Source organism: Typopeltis vanoorti, chromosome 11, assembly GCF_054136105.1.
Source record: "Typopeltis vanoorti isolate ZY-2024b chromosome 11, IOZ_Tvanoo_1.0, whole genome shotgun sequence".
Taxonomy (NCBI): Eukaryota; Metazoa; Arthropoda; class Arachnida; order Uropygi; family Thelyphonidae; genus Typopeltis; species Typopeltis vanoorti.
In genome coordinates this window covers 43,543,919-43,564,480 of record NC_143559.1, presented here as the reverse complement: position 1 = coordinate 43,564,480, position 20,562 = coordinate 43,543,919, and the positions used below count along the sequence as shown (strand labels likewise).

At 33.4% G+C, this 20,562-nt stretch overlaps 1 protein-coding gene across 1 annotated transcript in view; it reads left to right on the top strand.

The window, feature by feature from the left end:
* The window catches only part of LOC150101479 (uncharacterized), a 599,391-nt gene that overhangs the window by 518,625 nt on the left and 60,204 nt on the right, over nt 1-20,562 (top strand). The window contains exons 14-15 of the mRNA XM_090400199.1: nt 8,933-9,141; nt 16,064-16,215. Coding sequence (XP_090256325.1) covers nt 8,933-9,141; nt 16,064-16,215 — 361 coding nt within the window. The remainder of the gene's footprint in view (nt 1-8,932; nt 9,142-16,063; nt 16,216-20,562) is intronic.

Below are 20,562 nucleotides of genomic sequence, written 5' to 3'. Positions count from 1 at the left end.
AAAGGTGTAAATAAGCACAAGCCAATTTACTTAGAGGAGAGAGAAAATCTCATATATAATGGTTTCATAGGACTACAGAGGTTATGTTATGATGACTGTTTTTTCTTTCACTCATCTATTTTCCTCCTCTTATTTTCACCACTGATTTTAATTTGTCTCCTGTGAATGTAGTATTGGTTTTTACTTCAACAACAAAACTGATTACAAACACTAACCCCCCCAGTAGAGCTGTACTCACTCCAGTATATATACAACAGGGGTTAGATAATTTGTAATTTTCTGCTGCCACTACCCTAGATGGACTTACATCTCCTGATAATCTTGCTTTAGTCTTCTAACTAAATTGGGAGAAGACTTTCCAAAGAAATAAATCCAGTATGGGTTCTAACTGTTGTTACTTGAATAGGAGTTTATCACTTAACTTATTCCTTATTAGGCATTACTTTAATAATTGTCATTACATTACACTTTCCTTTTAATCTCATCCTTTATTTTTCATTTTTTTTTTATTATTATAGTATATAACAAAACATCACTGATATGTTCATCAATACCAATTGCTTATTACTGTAATTATCTTTAATCACTCATTGTTGTTCATTGTATTAATGTTAATGATGACTATACCAAATATTTCAGTATTAGTAGCAAGCAATGTATGTAATGATTATATGTACTAATCAGCTACTCATCATTTAACCTATCCTCCACTTCTTCCAATATTTAAATTCCCTTTAAATTAAAGATACCAAGAAATTATATACTTGGTTTAATCCATTATTCAAGTGTAAGCAAACAGAGTATGCACCTGAAGTATCTTTCAGGACTGGGGCAACTCATGGCAAAGGTGATATGACTTCACATCAGTTGCCTTAGTATCCCATAATGCAAAGCACATCTCCTTGTAGACATGTATAATGCTATGCATTATGGGAAGGGATCACTACCTAGACTGTTTTGACCTTTATTGAGGTCTCAACAGTGGGAGCCAGACCCAGAGGTGAGATACCAAAGTTGAAGTAATGCAGAAGTCATATTTTCCTATATGAGTTGCCAAAAGGTGTCACACCTTATTATTAAAATACTCTGGATTAGAGATAGATAAGTTGTTGAAAGTTTTTCACTTGGTTATATTATTAAACCAAGTATATAATTTCTTGGTATCTTTAATTTATAATATAACCAATTGAAAAACTTTCAACAACTTAAATTCACTCTTTTCATTGTGTTCATTGAGACAGGTCTTAGTAAGATTACCTGGCATAACTAATTTCAGTATAATCCAGCTGTCTATATATACATATTCTGTAGGCTGAACTGACTGTTAAACTTCTCAGAATATCTTTTCTCTCTCTAAGTTTAGTATATTTTAGTATTGACGAGAGACTTTTATAGGATCCATAACTTCATAAAAATGAAGTTTATTTTAATTAAATCTTCTTTGGAGCTTTACTAGGCATCCACTAATGTTTATTGAATTTAAATTTGTTGTCAAAACAATTATCCAGATTATTATATTCAGTAACGCTTCTCAAAGCCTTTCAGTTTATAGCCTTCTGATTAAATCACATATTCAGTGAATATGCGATTTGATAAGAAGATTGAATACTCTGCATAGAATTGATTGGAAAGGCACCTGTTGTTTACATCACACCAAAACGTGGTATGAACATAAATTTAAGGAAATTTATATTCATAAATATTGAAATTCTTATCAACCACCCTAATCTTAACAATAACGATGGTCTAAAAATCCCAAGAATATGGAAGGCATATATTCTACCCACATAACTTTTCTGTCTTAGAGTTAATTATAAATAGGACTGTATGTAATCTAGGATCTTAACTCTAATATAACAACTCATGTTAAATTAGGACACCACTTTTGGTGTAATAAAACTATCTATATGAAATTGTTCTCTGATGATGTTATAAACAAAATATAGCTTTGTTGTAGTTATTTTATTTTTTAATTTAATTTAATTATTATTATTTTTAGCTAGAGGTCAGGCCAGTAGAATAAACATTGATCATATCACTGTCTCTTTGGTATACTATTTGAAATGTAATATAGCTTGTCTCTGTATATATATGTGTGTATACTCCAGATGATGACCTTAATATGAAGGTTGAAGCATCAGGAAATTAAAGTAATTATTTCTAACATGGTTGTAGTCTCCATAATTTGTCTGAAATGAATGCTGAATCACCGTGTAACACTAAAGGAAAGGATTCTCATGCCATATTTTGTAACAATCTGTCCAGCTTTTATAGAGCTAATTGTACTTTGTCTTCTGTATTAGCAGTTAAGATTTGATCACCTACAAAGAATAATAATGTATTTAGTTGATAATTTGATTCCACTTGTGCTTCTCTATTATTTACACACTGCCAATTCCTTTAATATATATATATACACACAGGCCCGGCTGGTGGCGTATGCAATATACACAGGCACCTAAAAGATGTCAAAAAATATGAGATAAGAGTTTAAATAAACAACGAATGGTACAGAATGGTACATATAATTATGAATGTACGCCGTTTTCCATTCGGGCCCCTTCAGATCTTCCCAGAAATGAACAAATAAATTCTGAAATTGTATCCTGGATCCGATTATATCACTGTAATTTTTTATTAAAATTTACGAAAATATTCCTAAAATAGTTCTTTATTTTTTGATGTATCATAAAATCAACTTATGATTAATTGTTGAGTTCCGTGTAAGGGCCATATCCTAATTTTAATCGGATCGGTTGCATGTGGTCCGGCGCTAAAAGTCGGCTTACTACTGATAACTCATTCTTCTCGACATTCGAGCCTGTTATATTAGCGGGCTGTTAGGGCGGTGTCAGCGACACAAAATAATTGGCAAACTCTCAATTTTTGTAACATTTCCAACGAGTTATATTGAACAATTGTTGGTATAAAAGAAATATTGTTTTGTATAAAAGACATAAAGGTAGATATTTCACTTTCTTTAGAAGAAATGTACCTGTGTAACTAGGTTAAAAAAGATTTGTAGAGATATGGGGTGAAGTGGAATTCCTGCATTTTTTGAAATTTTCAAAACAATTGAAGACATTGAAACAGAAGAACTGCAAAGGTAGGAAATATAACTTTAAAAAATTTGTATAAGCAGGACTAAACTGTAGGTAACATTATACTGTAAAGCTGTTTTCATTTCCTGTTCGTTTTATTCACTTTATTCAAAAAAAACTTTTTTGGAAAGGCGCCGAACATTAATTTAAGAAAGTAGTACACTAGAAATGGTTTTGAAGTGGATTTATAACAACAACCTTGAAGAACTCTTTGCAAATTCATTGATTGCATTGAGAATACTATTGACTTTGCTTGTTTCAGTTGCTAAGGGAGGGAGAACATTTTCTAAATTACAATTAATAAAGAACTACCTGCGATCAAGCATGAGTCAAGAAAAACTAAATGGTTTGGCACTAATTTCAATAGAAAATAATATTGCTCAGTCTATGAACATTGATGTACTGCAACAGGATTTCACTAAAATGAAAGCCAAATGAGTCCCTTTTAGCAAAATTAATGTAATGAATATTTGAATAAATCTCTTAACTTTATATTACTATTTTATATTATTTTGAAAATTTATATAACTTGAAAAAATTTGTATAAGCAGGACTAAACCGTAGGTATTATACTGTAAAACTGTTTTCATTTGTTTTTCATTTCCTGTTCGTTTTATTCACACTTTATTCAAAAAAAAACTTTTTTGGAAAGGTGCCGAACATTAATTGCACACACAAGGAAAATACTATGTGCCGGTCCTGTGTGTGTGTGTGTGTGTGTGTGTGTGTGTGTGTGTGTGTGTGTGTGTGCGCGCGTACATATATTAAAAAGGACTATATCTTCTGCTTTACTCTTATTTTTATCCATTCTGTAGGTGAGTCGCTAGTTTTTAGTAGTACAATGTGATTTTCATATATTGCCAACTGCTTTTATTAATTGTAGAGATAATTTTAACTGATATTTCAAAGAGATTTTCTTTTTACAACTACAAAAGCATGTGGTTTATACTTAAGTTGTAAATCAGCTGTTAGAAATAAAAGATACATGATGTTTTGATATAAAATCACATATAAGACAGTATTTTCATCATGATGTGAAATCCAGTAAAATGCTATCTTATTATTCATCATATGGATTGTATCATGAAGGAATGTGGCATTATAGCTGATATCAAAATTGGAAATATTTAACTTGGCTCTTTGCTTTATGCAGTTGATGTTATATGCCTAATTATATCCATTTCAAGTTCTCAGGACTTTTTAATTAAATTGAATTATTAACTTGTATGATAATTGCTCATTATCATACAACTAGATATATGATAATGAGCAATAAAAAGGGGGGAGGAGACAGGAACCAGGAAAACATTAGCTGCATTCTGATGTGGAAATGGATAATTTCAACAAAGGTGGTAATAGTAAATAGTCAGCTGAATAAATCTATATGGAATAAGAGAGAAATTACCCAGAACACTAAACTTGTAGTATACAAGACAGTGTTCAAACCAGTTTTAACTAATGGATCACAATTGGTTTAGTAACAACAGTTGATCAAAGCATGAACAAATAGCATCACTGGTAGAATCGTATTAGAAATGAAGAAAGGATATTGTTAACATTCAAAAATATATGAGCAGAACTAATCTAAGGTAGTATGGTTACTTAAATATAATGGTAGAGAACGAGTGTTTGGTGCCAGGATGGCAGAGAACCTCCAATATCTAAGTGGAATGATGCAGTTATTACTGCATGGGGGGGTGCTGAAAAGTTCTGATAAACACCTAGAACAAAAATGACTGGTTTGTGCAACAAGGGAAAGACTTTTTTTCTCAGAGGATTGCAAATCAGCATTGTTGTAACAAGTTTATAACACTTTGTGGGGAATATGTAGAATACTCTGTAAGTTACAAGGTTTTACTTCAATTTCTTCATGGCGATTATCACAACTTTTCAGCACACCCTGATATTATTACATGACACCTCCAAGGAGTCCTTAGACTTATTGTGGGAGGACACATTACACAATAACTGACCATCTACTTTACTTTCTCCCCTTCCTACTCATGATGACACTACTGCTACCACCCACCACTGATAGTATTGTGTGTCCTGTTGACCAATTTGCCTTTCCGAATTCCCATTCTAAAATAGTTAATCTATTTTAGAATGGGAATGTAATTAGACACGACTTATTATTGATGCAATCAAACATACCATAGAAAACAACTGCTTTCTAAACTGGATACATGACAAATAGATTAATTTGGAAGAAAATTATTAATAGAAAGCTAGTGATAATGCAAACTTAATCATGTAGTACTATCTCCATATCCTGAACACCACTTGAGGGTAGTATCAGGAATTTCATGATGATAAATTCAATAAATCTGCATGAAATATGTAAGTCCAACTTACTAGGATTAAACCAAATCTAAAACTTTGACACGTATGATAGAGGCAAGCTAAGAAGAAGAGTTGAGATTGCAAATGAGTTGGTGTGAAGATTGTGTAGGAGGAATGGTGTGAAGTTTCTGGATGTGTGGAGTGATTTTGAAGGATTTATATAATGTAGATGGCTTGCATTTAAATGTATTTAGGATCAGGAATCTTGAGAAAGTTTTTTTTTTTTTTTTACACTCCTTATAACTACTTATTAATACCTTTGACATGTGGATAATTAAGTCTTTGTACATATGTTTTATCTCCTTTTGACTATTTCCTAATACCGTTTGTCCTGGTGCAGCATGATTTTTGCTGTTCTTGCACCATAAAACAACAAATCAATCAATCAACTTGAAAAAGTATTGCTCAGTGAGAGTTCAGAAGTGCAAAATCACAAACTAGAATGTTCAATGGGAGGGGGGAAATTCAGGTGAGTTAGGGGTCCAGGCAGATATTAAAGAGTGGTCTATGAAGGAGTTTAATCCAGGAGATGGCAGGTGACTAGTGGTGTAATACGCTGGTGTACAAAGGTGATTTGGAGATCCTGCAGGAAGACTTAAACAGACTAACAGTATGGATAAAGGTAAACAGCTGCCAGTGTAATGTGGCCAATCATAAGGGGATTCACTTGGAAAAGAAGAAACCACAAGCTTTACCATACTGATGGGACTGAACTACAGGAAACTGATGCAGTCAGGGAATTAGGGATGATCTTGAACAGGAAGTTAAAATTTAGAAGATGTATTGTGAAGGTAGCCAAACAGCACATCAGATTATGTGGTTGTTGAAGAACACACTAACAAGCAGGTATAGAAAAGTTATTGTTCCACTATATGTTCCACACTGCTTGGAAAGAAGTTAACGGACACCCACATGGGCAAGGTGATTGTGGCATATAATGAATCACGTGTTTGTAGTTGGTATAAATTGCAGGAATACATGTTCCTAAGTCAATGTAACTGTGTCTGGGTGAAATAGTTGCAAGAAGGGAACTGATAGAGGTGTTGTAATAGCAGGCCGAACAGATAGGCCTGCCATGTTGCAGGTCCATTTGTTTGGCAAATTATTGACAGATTGGGCCATTCCAGGTCAACAGTCAGCAATACCATACTGAGATGGAAACACAGGGAGTCAAGTGCTACCTGCAGTGGATGACCCACTACACTCACTAAATGCGACTGTAGGGTGCTATGAAGGATAATATGTAAAAATTGTCGTTCGTCAGCTGACATGTTGAATGTGGAGTTCTGGGCATCGACCAGAACACGAATCTGCGCAAAAACATTTAGAACCGACGCTCCCACCATGGGTTTCCATAGTAGGACCGCAATATGCAAACCCCACATTACCAACATGCAGCATCATCTTCATTGGTGCAAAGAGCATGTACAGTGGGACACAGAAGCTTAGAAAGCTGTGTTATGGAGTAATGAATTACGTTACACCCTCTAAGCAGATGGACAGGTGTGGATATGGCAGATGTCTCTTTCAGAGTGCATAACCCCAGCCATGAAGTGGCAGTTTGACCTCAGACTTCTGTGTTGGTGTTGCGAACACTGAACTCAGAGAGTTACCATTCTGAATAATGCAATGCTTCCTGCTTTGTGGCATTTCTACAGAACTCGCCATTGTCACTTTCAGCAAGATAATGCATCGTGTCATAAGGCTGCTGCTGTAATTGCATGATTTGTGGACATTAACTTCACCGCAATTGAATGGCCTCAACAGACCCCTGATATCAACCATATAGAACATCTGTGGGATGTACAGGTGACATGCACCGGAACATCGGGTGAGGACAATGGAAATCTGCCCCACCACAGTCCAGGATCTGATTACATGCCTACAGGAAGAATGGTCCAAAATTCCCATTGATCGCTGTCATATGCTCATGGAAAGTATTCCACAAGTGTAGGCAGAAAGTCATCACAGCAAAAGGAGGTCCTACATCTTATTAAGGTGGCACCACGGCTGTTTGTTCCTCATACTATAGTATCCATTGAGTGTATGAGGCTACATCTGAACTACTGCATGCAGATCTGTACACCCAGGTTTCAGATTTCAAGGGGATGAAGAAGTGGTGGAGAGGATCAAGAGGCGAATGACAAGGATTGTGGCAGATCTGTGGAATTCTCCTTTTGAGAATAGATTGATGGTCTGTGGGCTTCATCATATTTCTAATCTACCTGATAGGTTAGAAAGAGGAGACATGATAGAAGTATATGTTATTAAAGGGATTTTATGGAAATGAAACTGAAGAAGACTTCTTTCACATGGCAGTATGGGAGGGAGGAACAGAACAAGTGGTCACCTATGAAAATTATGAGTGTGGTTAGGACTAGATTTTCTGCTGGGAGGGTGGTGAATGGGTGGAATTTTTATAGTTTTAGGTGGAGTTTAGTAACCAAATTAAATTGGGAAACATTATCTGTCAATCCTTTGCTATCAGATGAATATGAATATATATTCATCTTCCCATTGTCAGAAGTGGTTGTGAGTGCTTCATCTATGAATGAGTTTAAGGAAAGGTATAATAGGTGTTATGTGAGTAATCGATCTTCAGTAATGAGTTTTTTGACTCTGTGGAGATACGCATATAATAATAATAAGAAAAGAAACACCTATTTGAATTGAAAAATCTTAGTAATGTAGCAAATTGAAAAAACTCTTAGCATTACATGCATGCTGTCATATATTACTAAGAGTTTTATTTTTTGCTTTGTTGATTTAGCTATAATTTAATGTGTATAATGAAATAAGTTCTTGACCTTATTTGTTTACTATTTCTGGTCTACTTTTTTCAGTTCCACATGTAAGAATACAGTTAGGTGCTCTGTAATTTTTATAGTTTTAGGTGGAGTTTAGTGACCAAATTAAATTGGGAAACATTATCTGTCAATCCTTTGCTATCAGATGAATATGAATATATATTCATCTTCCCATTTCAAGTTAGGCTTACTGGCCTACACAGCCAAATAACTTGGCACTGTGAATTTTAAAAAAAAGTCCTTAGCCTTTCTCAGTTAATCAGTAGGTTTACAACTTTTCATGAGTGGACATCAAAAAAAAAAAAAAATGCTATAATCATTGTTCTTTTGTAAATATTGTATATATACTTCTGCAAACTGGCATGACATAACAGCAGGAATATTGACTTAAATTACATTACTAGACTAAATGTTGTATACTTACATATAAAAAGCCACTGCTGTAAATTAACAACCACACAAGCAAGTCAGATTTTTGCTTCACACCACATGACATTCTTAGTTATGAATTTCAAAAATAACATCTCTCGTTTTTCTTGTTGTATTTGAAAATATTATGACTTTTTTACTGCTTTCTCTCACACAGTCTAATAATTATCCATAAACAGTTTGATAAAATGTAACAAATGTCTATATTCATTATTTTTAAATAAATACAAACTTTTTTTTTCCCCTATAAAGATCTGATAGAAGAGTGGGAAATGTTACAGGCTACTACTATCGGATTGCAACAGCAAAAAGAATTCAAAGAAAATAAAAAATATCTTGAAATTGGAGACAAGATTGCCTCCCTTCATAGTATAATGACTGACCTTGCTTCCATAGCTGACTGCTCAGCTAAAGCTTTTCATTCACTCGAGGAGGTTGAAAAGCGAATTGAAACCCTTCAGGTATTGTGTGTTTTGGATGTCTTATATTAAATTTTAAAAAAAAGTTATAAAAACATAGCTAAAAACACTATGGATTATTAGAGTTCCAGCAGAAGAAATGAAGACAAATGATGCTTGTATTGCTAGTTTGTTTTGCAGGATGAAAAGCTTGCGGGGATGTCTCTACCACCCCTTTATGGGACTGACTAACCCACTTTCAGTTGAACATCCGTTATGAAGAATTTTTGCATCCTGATGGAATTTAAACTCAAGTCTTGGAAGACTTTTCAGCTGAAGCTGAGCCTGTCCAGTCAAAGGACATTGTTATGATTTTCTTACAAGTATGCCAAACTTGCTAGATTATTAGATTATATGAATATTTTATTACCTCGTGCATATGGTATGTGGATGTGGTATGTGTAAGCAATATGAATGAATTCAAGAATAAGTATGATAGCTGGTGCATATAATATGTGGCCTCCCTCGATGAGTCCCTGACTCCCTGGAAGGTTCTCTTAATAATATAATGTTTGTATGATATAATAAAACTATTCCATACTTTCTAATTAAATGGAATAACTATAATGCTTCTCATATATTAAGAATTTCTTCCTAATCTGTTTTCTGATGCCATTTATAATAATTAAATATCTTTATATCAGCATTACGTTTTGTTGAAACTCATCATATTATACTTTTGTATGAATTAGCAATCTACCAAACTATCAGAGAAAGAGAGAGAGATGCAATGGATACAAGGCATCTGCAGATGGGAGAACTCCAAAAATTGAGAAATGTTAATTGCTTATGAACTTTTCCATAAAATTTAATTTATGAAATTTGCTGAAAGTAATAATATATGAAGTGTGTATTATTAAATAGTACTGTACTCACTAAATAATACAATAAAATAATAAATTACAAGATAACCACAGTAATTAACTTTGATGAAATAAAAGTACAGATATTTTGTACTGAAATTCAAAACAGGCCATTTTGAATTGCTGTAAATGCCAGCAATTCAAAGGACTGGAATACAAAGTACATAACAGTTGATAATAACTTGTGGATTACCAATTAAAAACTGTTGCTGTGTGCTAGAAATTAATATTAATAAAGAATATTATTAAAATTATTCTTAAAAACTATTTTTTTTGATGGGTACATAAGATAAGAATCTTATGTAGAGAGAGACAATTGTTTTGATTCAGATTTAGCCGATGTAAATGGGCTTCGCAACTTTCTTTGAAAAGGCATTCATATTTAAACTTGCATCTATGGAGAAGACAAGCTTCACAATATCCCACTGGATATTGTGTTTGGTGTCAATACTATGTTGTGCCAGACCAGACTTTTGAGGTTTCATGTATTCCATATAATATTGATGTTCATTAATTCTATTTTCCACAGAATGGCCTGTTTGTCCAAATTATGTTAAATTACATTCACATGGTATCTGGTAAACGGCAGCTAATGATAGAGATGCCAGTTTGACTTTTGTCGATGGCAACAGGTGAGAAATTTTGTTCGTCAGAAAATATGTGGGAATGAGATGATACTTCAAAATTCTGCCAATCAGTCCGAGAAGTATCATCTCATTCTCACATATTTTCTGATCAACAAAATTTCTCGCCTGTTGCCATCGACAAAAGTCAAACTGGCATCTCTATTATTAGCTGCCGTTTACCAGATACATGTGAATATAATTTAACATATTTTGAACAAACAGGCCATTCTGTGGAAAACAGAATTAATGAACATCAATATTATATCGAATACATGAAACCTCAAAAGTCTGGTCTGGCACAACATAGTATTGATACTAAACACAATATCCAGTGGGATATTGTGAAGCTCGTCTTCTCCACAGATGCAAGTTTAAATATGAATGCCTTTTCAAAGAAAGTTGCGAAGCCCATTTACATCAGCCAAATCTGAATCAAAACGATTGTCTCTCTCTCTCTCTCCCAAAAGTTTGGGAGATTCTTATCTTATGTAACCATCAAAAAAATAGTTTTTAAGAATAATTTTAATAATATTCTTTATTAATATTAATTTCTAGCATACAGCAACAGTTTTTAATTGGTAATTCACAAGTTATTACCGACTGTGATATACTGTTAATTTCAGTGCGAAATATCTGTACTTTTATTTCATCAAAGTTGATTACTGTGGTTATCGTGCAATTTATATTTTATAGTTATGCCATAGGTACCATATATTATCGTGTATAATGTGAAAAATTTATGGTCTAAAGTTAGGAGGTTCACATTATATGCAGATCTTAAAAAATATAACATCTTATTAGACTTGCACACACAATATATACTACCTAATGCCTATGCAACCAAATCTACTTGACCCACTCGCATTCGGTGACTGAGCACGCATCGTATCTGGGCATAAAGCCAGTAATGTAAGTAGTGCTAATACCCCTTCCCCCCCTTGACAGGATATTAGCACAGTTATATCGGTTTAACCACATTTCATTTTAAATATGATTTGTTAAACAAACCTAGCCTGAAAATGAGCCAACAGAAACATAAACGTTCATCTTTTGAAACAGGATTTAAATCGCGTGTTGTGCAGTTTGCAAAGAACATTATAACAGTGTTGCTATGAGAGAATTTGGTTTAATAGAGAGTAATATTAGACTTTGGCGTAAGCAAAAAGACAGTCTTGAAAAAAATTCCCAAAATGAAGCGTGCCCATCGTGGAGATGTAGTATCCTTTCCAGAACTCAAAGAAGAGTTAAATGAATGGATTTTGATGCAACGACGAGATGGCATTATAGTAACAAGAAATGCGATTCGTTTTCGAGCTCTACAACTCCAGAATGTTAAATTCAAGGACACACCAGGTATTTCATCTTTTCTTGCTTCACCTGGGTGGTGCAACAGATTTATGGACCGCAAAGCATTAACGTTATGACACCGAACAAAGAAGTTACCAAAGCAGCTTGAAGAAAAAGTGGAGTCCTTCCATAAATTTATCATAAAATTACGGAAGTGTCACGGATATGAACTTTCCCAAATAGGCAATATGGATGAGACGCATATTGATATGCCTGGTAATCGAATAGTAAACTCAATTGGTGAAAAGAGTATCCTCATAAAAACACTGCACTTTGATATGCCTGGTAATCGAACAGTAAACTCAATTGATGAAAAGAGTATCCTCATAAAAACAACGAGACATGAAAAAATAAATTTTACCATTGTTCTAACATGCATGGCAGACAGAACCAAATTAAGGCCGACAGTGATATTTAAAAGGAAGGACAATTCCGAAGCATATGAAATTTCCACCAGGTGTCTTTGTTCGTGCCAATCAAAAAGGTTGGATGGATGAAGAAGGTGTACAATTGTGGCTGGATCAAGTATGGAACATACGTCCAGGTAGCTTTGTTGTTACGTCAACATAGTCTGGGATATGTTCTGGGCGCATTTAATGGAGGCAAGCAAAGAGAAAGCATGAGCTACGTACAGACCTAGCAGTCATACCGGGTGGTCTAACTGCCATTTTGCAGCTGACGTGAAAAATGGAGAGAATGGATGTCATCTGGTTTGGTGAAGATGACAAAGGGTGGGAATTTTCAGAAGCCTGAGAGCACCCTAGTAACCAGCTGGGTTAAAGAACTTGGGATTCAATACCATCTGAAATGATTCAACGCTCATTTCTTAAATGTGGAATAAGTAATTCAATGGATGGATCCGAAGATGACGTCATATATGAAAGCAAGGATGATGCACAACAAAATGGAGAGCATGATGACAATGACGACAACTGCAAACTGATGACGCAATGCCTACAGATGAATTTATAAATGAAATGTTTGATGACTCAAAAGATGAAGAATTTAAAGGATTTTAACATTTTGTTTTAAAATAAATATTTCTTTCGTTAATTCGTATTGTTTTATTTATAATGTTAGGGAACAAGATAAAAAGAGCGCATTATACGTGGACATGGCATTTTAGGGCTAGTTTTCAAGCAAAATTTCTAGTTCGCATTATATGCGAAAATATACGGTACCTTTAAAGATTAAATAATACAAGGAAAAATGAAAAACTAAAGACAGTGTTGCATGTAAGAATAGTAACAGTATGTTGGAATATATCCTCAAGGTTATCATACATATTATGGAGATAAATATATCAGCTCTGCTTCCAATTGTGCCTTTAGACAGTATGCTGTCATTAGATTTTTGTAATTGGGATGTTGGCAGTTTTATTCTCATAGAATAGAGAATATTAGCCCAGTGTGGTTAAAAAAAAAAAAAAAAAGTGTATGAGTCAAAGAAAAACATACAAATAAGTGGAAGGATTCAAAGAGAAACTAAACATACTGTTTCTATAAATAGCATCTGAGTACCATTAAAATGTTATTTGCATTGTAATAATACTAGATTTCATTGCTAATGTAATCATAACATTGACACACTTAAGTTGAAATGTTCTTCTCTTCCATTCTAAAGTCCATATCTTGTCCCTTTGATTCCCTAAAGGAAACTTTACGTGATACTGATTTTCACATAGTGAAGCTCAAAGAAGCAGAGTATATGATGGTTATAGGAAACGACTGAAAACATTTTCAGAGAAGAGGGTTTATTTGAAAAAAGGAATAGGACTACATTTTACTTTTCTATATTTAATAAAATATAAATTGCCTTTATATTGATACTTTATTGATTTCCCTCATATATAAAAGATGACCAAACCCAATGTAAAATCATAGCTTGTTTCTTGTTATATTGATAAGGATATTTATTCATTTAAGGTAATTCTATGAATTCTATCAGGTTTGTTCATTTTTGATCAAAAACTTCTACAAGCAGATATAGGGCATTGCACACACATTTCATCAGTAGTCATCTTAATATAATTGAATTGTGCATACACACATTTTTAGTCAGTTTAAATATTCTGTATTATTAATAATACCATTAGCTTGCTTTCTTGTTGCAAAATCCAGTCAATGTACTAGCAGTTTTTTTTTTTTCTCATCTTCCTGAAATGTACTAAAATGTGTAGGAAACTAGTAGAAATTAAAACTTAAATTGTCTTGCAAACAGTCTATATTGTATAATATATATATATATATATATATATATGTGTGTGTGTGTGTGTGTGTGTGTGTGTGCTAAACATAATGACAAAAGGTTAGCCCATGGGGATATATATTGCAAATACATTATCACTTTATCTAAGCTATATTTTTATTTAAATTCCATCATAGAAGTGTATGGAGTGATATGCCTATGCTTTCATGCTAGGTAAGTGCTTATAGCCCCCACGCAATGCATAAATCATCCATCCTTTATAAACCTTCCCAACATTTTTAATGGGAATATTTATAAAGAGAAAGAAGATATCAAAGTTAACTGATATACATAATTTTGTGTAGTTTAATTTGACATCTTCCTTCTGTATGCTGATGAATCTGTTTCAAAAGGTGGCTGCTCTGGTGTGAATGTTTGGTCTTACAGTAAATTGTTCTTTCCCTGCTGTTTTTTTGTGCTTATTATTGAGCTTTCCTTTATTTTCTTGAATCTGATCTGTAACATCATCTAATTCTATTCAAACATTTAAATTTGGTTATTATTTCTAAGAACTCCAGAAAGTCAGGGACTTATTGAGGAGGCCATATATCATTCACACCAGATATTTATCACATCAACAGGCAAACCGTTCCATTCACTTACTGCTCTAAAGGGAAAAGTAGCTCTCACCCTCTTGTCCTTCCTCTGCCCATTCTCCATATAATAAAAAATCTGATCAGCATATATCCTAAATCTACATATTCTCAATCTGTCTTCATAATCTACATTCCTTAATCCTGATATCATCTTTGTATCTCTTCTCTGTGCCCTTTCTACAGCTTCATCTCCTCAGAATCCAAGAGATCAAATCAACACAAGAGTCCAAATGCAGTCGTATCAGGGTCTTTCAACAACCAAGGATAATTGTAATGCATTTCAGCATTAATTATCCTTGGTCGTTTTTGCAAAACTTGCTATGTGACCTTTGAACATCAAATTCCTGTCCACCATAACATCAAGATCTCTAACTTGATCAGTTTCTCTTAGCATGAGAAAGCTTAGGAGACTGCTTATAGCTATAGCATAGAATGAAGAGTTGAGCAGTAAGGAAATAAATGCTACTAACGAAGAAATATATAAACAGCATCAACGTGTGAATCTATTTTGAAGCTGAAAAGATGAATAAGTTAGGTGTAAAATGGATGAATGAATTAAGCAGGAAATCTGGAAGAAAAATGCACTTTGGAGGCAGCACAAGATGAAGAATGGTAATAATCAGTTGCACAAAGAGTATAGAGAGCAGGCCAGGAGAGTGACTCAGTTGGTAAGGACAACAAAAATGCAGTATGAGCAGAAATTAGCCAAGAAAAATCCTTGAGTTTTTTTCGATATGTGGCAAGTAGAAGGAAGAATGATTATAGTAAGATGCTGTTAATAGATGAAAATGGGAGATTGGTGACTGCTGCAGAGGACATAGTTGAGGTGTTCAATGAGAAGTTCATCAGGGTGTTTCACCTTTATTGTGAAATTAAAAGCTTAATCGTAGATAATGAAATGAGAGAAGATTTAGTAGTGAGTGAGCAAGATGAGAGGAGGAGTTAAGTAAGCTAGATGTCAATAAGGCAGTATGACTTAATGATATATCACCACTTGTCTTGAGGAAATGTTCTAAGGAGTTAGCATCAGCCTTGGCCTACCTGTTTAACAAGTCTTGCAACAGGGTTTAGTTTTTTTAGTTTTTTTTTGTTTAGTCTTGATAATAAAGATATTATCAAGACTAAACAAACTTATCATTAAATATTTTCATATTAGAGAAAATGCTTAACAGTATTTTATTATTGCCTATATTATTATTAAATGTTAATTTAAAAATATTTTAATTTTCTTCCATTTGTTAATCAGACTACCCTTTCTTCACTACAAGAAACAAAAGATCAGTTACTTAATGTCAATCTCCAAGTTCACAGGCTGACAGTGGAAGCTGGTGTAACTACAATACCACTGAAAGATGACATTACAGAATTATATCAGCACTGGGAGGAAGTGTATGAAAAGTGAGTATAATCCATTTCTTAATAAATTTCTACATTAGATTTTATTAAATGATCTTAATACCTTCCCATAACAGCTTTTCTTTCTTTCTTTTTTTTTAATAATCAGTTATAGGCAATATTTTTGCTTTGAAGTTTTTGTTCTCCTCATGTTACACAGTTCTACCATAATTCCCATTTCAAACAAATCCTTTATCAAATTTAAAAAATAAATTGCTTATTTTGTAAATTTATACATTTCAGCATATCATTAGATTTGTTTTCAAATTTATTCTGTGCACTTTAATAGGGAGGTTTATTCAAGAAATATAGTAACTGGTATTATTTTTAGTTACTTTAATCTACACATGAGAAGTATTTCAACTTAAATACTCTAGTACTGTCGATAGGAGAAAAGCTGAAGAGAAAGAATCAACTTGTTTAAATTTGTAAACCTGTTATGTGTATCCCTTCAAGAATATGTAAGTTTTCCAAAAGGACACAGCAGTAGAATGAACAAGGAAGAAAGAAAATTTGTTCTGTGAGTTGAACTCTGAAGAAGCAGGGAACAGCACTGTCTTAACTGTTAGAGAATAGAGGTGAACAGTGGCCATGAAAAGATCTGTAGAAAATGCAATAAGAAGCTGAACAGCTGTGTGAAACAGATGGCATGAATTAGTGAGAGAGAGGTAAATAATCAGATATGATTGTTTGTCAAGCATTTTTAGGGTGCTCTTAAAGACACACCTTCCCAAAAATTGAAAACAGTATTCGATGACTAGATGAATGATTTGTATAAGATTAATGATTGTTCAGAGGACCAGTAATGAAGTTTTAAAATTAATAATTTTGTTGACATTAAGGAGGAATGCTAGTTAAAGATTTATGTGAAGAAATTGGGGATGTTAGAGATTATCTTCAGAAGAGAAATCTCATTTAATCTGTAGTTGGTTTATGGGAAAAGCAGTACTAGAATAAAATTGTTTGTTTTTTGTTCTTCTTTTTATAAGATATAAGACAGATTCAGTTTTGACTTGCATTGCAATTAGTGTGGTTATCTCACTGAAGAATAATTTGAAATAACTTTTAGAATTGTAAATGGTCCAGAAGTTACATAGTGCAAGGTGTTTCAAATGAGAAACAGGATTATAGTGTACTGTCATCAACAATATACTCAACTGAAGAACCTGTTGGTCCTGGGTGCCACACAGCCAAGTCCTGTAGTACCCAGGACCAACATGATGGAGGAAGCCATTACAAATAAATAGGGTCTGAAAGGGACCTAATTATTTGCATATATTTTTGACTTAATAGTATTAGCTGGTCAATCTTTTCTGGGAGAGCCAAAAACTTTGAACACCTGGACTTAAATACTCTCTTTCATTTACTCTACTAGTCTTAGAATTAGTTGCAAAATTACAGACCAAAATCTATTCATCATCACACATAATGTACAACTAGAGAGGAAAGCCAGCAACCTATTTGCAAAAAGTCAAAAGTAGATCATAAGATGGAAACTTACTGAACACTAGAATTGTGAGGTTATGTTATAAACATACGAATAGTAAACACTTCTCAAAATTACTACTGAAAATTTAAGTTTGAAATTTAAAAAGTTGATGTAAAAGAATCATTATATAATTTTTATTCAATTCCTCATTTATCATTTTTGCTTCAAGTACCTTATTTATAAATCTAAATTATCTAATTAAATTTTTCCTGGAACATGAACATGTTCTCGCTTTACTTTGCACCCACTTAATGTAGCATCTGCATTACCATTTTCTTTTGGAATGCATTAAAACAATCTCAAAAACAAATTTTGAGCTACTTTTTGTTTTGTTTTTCATTGTAGATAGTTTTTCTGCTTAGTTCCTAAATAAATTATAATAGATGAATTATATTCTTGTTTTAATCATTAAGCTATTAAGCTAAGCATTAGTAAACATAAGTAAACAGAATTTGCATATGAAGTATCTTCACAATACCAAACTACTTGCATATGGATACTGTTGTCTTCACATCAATTGCCTTAGTATCTTTACAGTGCAAGAAACACTTCCTTTCAGACATGCATCTTGCTGTCTGAAAGATGCATACATAGTTTATTCACAATATGAAAAGGGAAAAGAGATTTATATTAAAAATTAAATATTGCAAATGATGGTCTTCCAAGTTTCTCTATCTTGAGCTAACTGGTAGATGTCAGATGGGGTTTTGCAGTTCAGCTCACTGATGGTTTCACATGTATTGCCAAAATTATTTGCATGGTCTTCCTCTACTGCGTTTGCCATCTTCTGGTTTGTTCAGGACGAGGGATTCCAAAAAGGACGAGACTTCAGGATGTCTGAGTTGATGTCCAAGCCATCTGAGTTGTAGTTTTTTGACTATACTGACAAGTAGTTCTTGCTTAGCCAGATTTAGCACAGCAGAGTTAGTGATGCGGTCTGTCCAGGTGTATCCAAGGATCAGTCTGAGACATGTAGTTCCAAAGGAGTTAATTACATCTGTAGTTTTTTTGGTGCTTACCAGGTTTGAGAACCATACAAAAAGATGGATCTACTGGTTGCATAGTATAGTCTTAATTTTGTCTTTAATGATACTAATGATGATTTCCAGATGGGATGGAGTTTGTTATGGAAGACTAGAGCCAGCTTTTTACGTTTTCTGATATCATTTTCTGTATTGCTGATGTAAGATCCAAGGTATTGAAAGTCTTTTACTCTTTTTAAGGGTTTATTGTTGATATGAAGTTTTCACAACCTATTGAGAATACTTTGGACTTTGGGATGTTGATCTGCAGACCAATATGTTTAGCCTGTACCTCTAGTAGACTGAGATGTTTTTGTGCATTTGTTGTACTTATCTGTATCAATAAGTACAACATCGTCAGCAAAGCTAAGATCAGTTATTTGCATGGTGTGGGTGGATGTTTTAATGTTAAAACCAAGATCTTCTGTGTTGATGGTCTGGAAGATGTAGTCCAAGCATATTAAAAACAAATAAGGTGCTAGTACATCACCTTGCAGGTCTGAAAGATACCAAGGTGAAATTAATGAAGATGTTTTCATTGATTCTGTAGTGCAAAAGTTGCACTGATGAGACATCAGTAAAGTTGAAACTAGTTTGTATAGTGTAGTGACCCTCTTCCAATAATGTGCAGCAATATATATGCATCCAAAAGGAAATACTAAGGCAAGTAGTATGAAACCAACAGCCTCTGTATACAAATTTATCATGAAGATACTTCACTTGCAAACTTTGTTACACTTGGATTAAGGATTAAAACAAGAATATAATTAGTATGTTATTATTTATTTATTCTGTGGTATGTCATGCATGGCACTTTCAATAAAGAGACTGCACTCATAGAGCACATGGATTTGTAGGGATTTCAGACCATTTGAACAGTTTTCGTTCTTGATGAGCTTTAGTGATTCAGTATAACTTTCTGAATTAAACTTTTTACCTCATTATTGTGTCCACACAAAAACGAAACATGATAGTAGTAAATTAGTTCCAATAAAAATAAAATCAGCAAACCTAAAAAAGTTTGAAATGAAATCAAACTTCTCATTATTGAATAAGCTGAGAGGTGAACATGTGACTGATATTATTATTTGACACCCCTCCAGTGAGTCCAAGACTCATCGAGGGAGGGCACCTATTCTACAGCTCCTTCTTCACCACTTAAACTCATACACCAATGCCATCTACTGTACACACCACCACTAGTATTTTCACAGACAATCACAAACATCCATGCCCATGGCAGGATTTGAACCTGCAACCTTTTGACTGGAAAGTGAATATGCTTACCACTCTGCCAAGCATGCTAATTTTATTGTCAACTATGAAAAACATTAAAAACTGTGATTTCATTGATCAGGTTGTGTTTGTTTGTTAATTGTATTGATTTTATTGAGCAAGTTCTCAAAAAAAGACATTTTGCATTTAATTTTTGTTAATTTTGTCATTTTTTAAATTTAAGTTGAAGTGTAATATATAGTTGTTTTTATTTTAGCATATTATCTTGAAAAAGGAAAAAATCACAAACACATTATTTTTTTTTCTATATTCTTTAAAATGCCATCTGTATTCTGTCATTATAATAGAAACATAAAGCAACATTTAGATAATTTTATTTGAAATATTCCCATTGCTTGCTAATCATGAAATTCATTGACACAGTGTTTTTTGCTCCCAGCCACTCACTTAACATAATTACAAATAAATAAATGCAGATCATTTTCCAAAATCATTTCAATAATGCTTGAAAAATAACAATGTGTAGAGTGCAAGAGCAGAGAAGCACCAGTGACTACTGTTCATTCTTGTTACTTGAATACTAATGTTTACATCATAACCTTA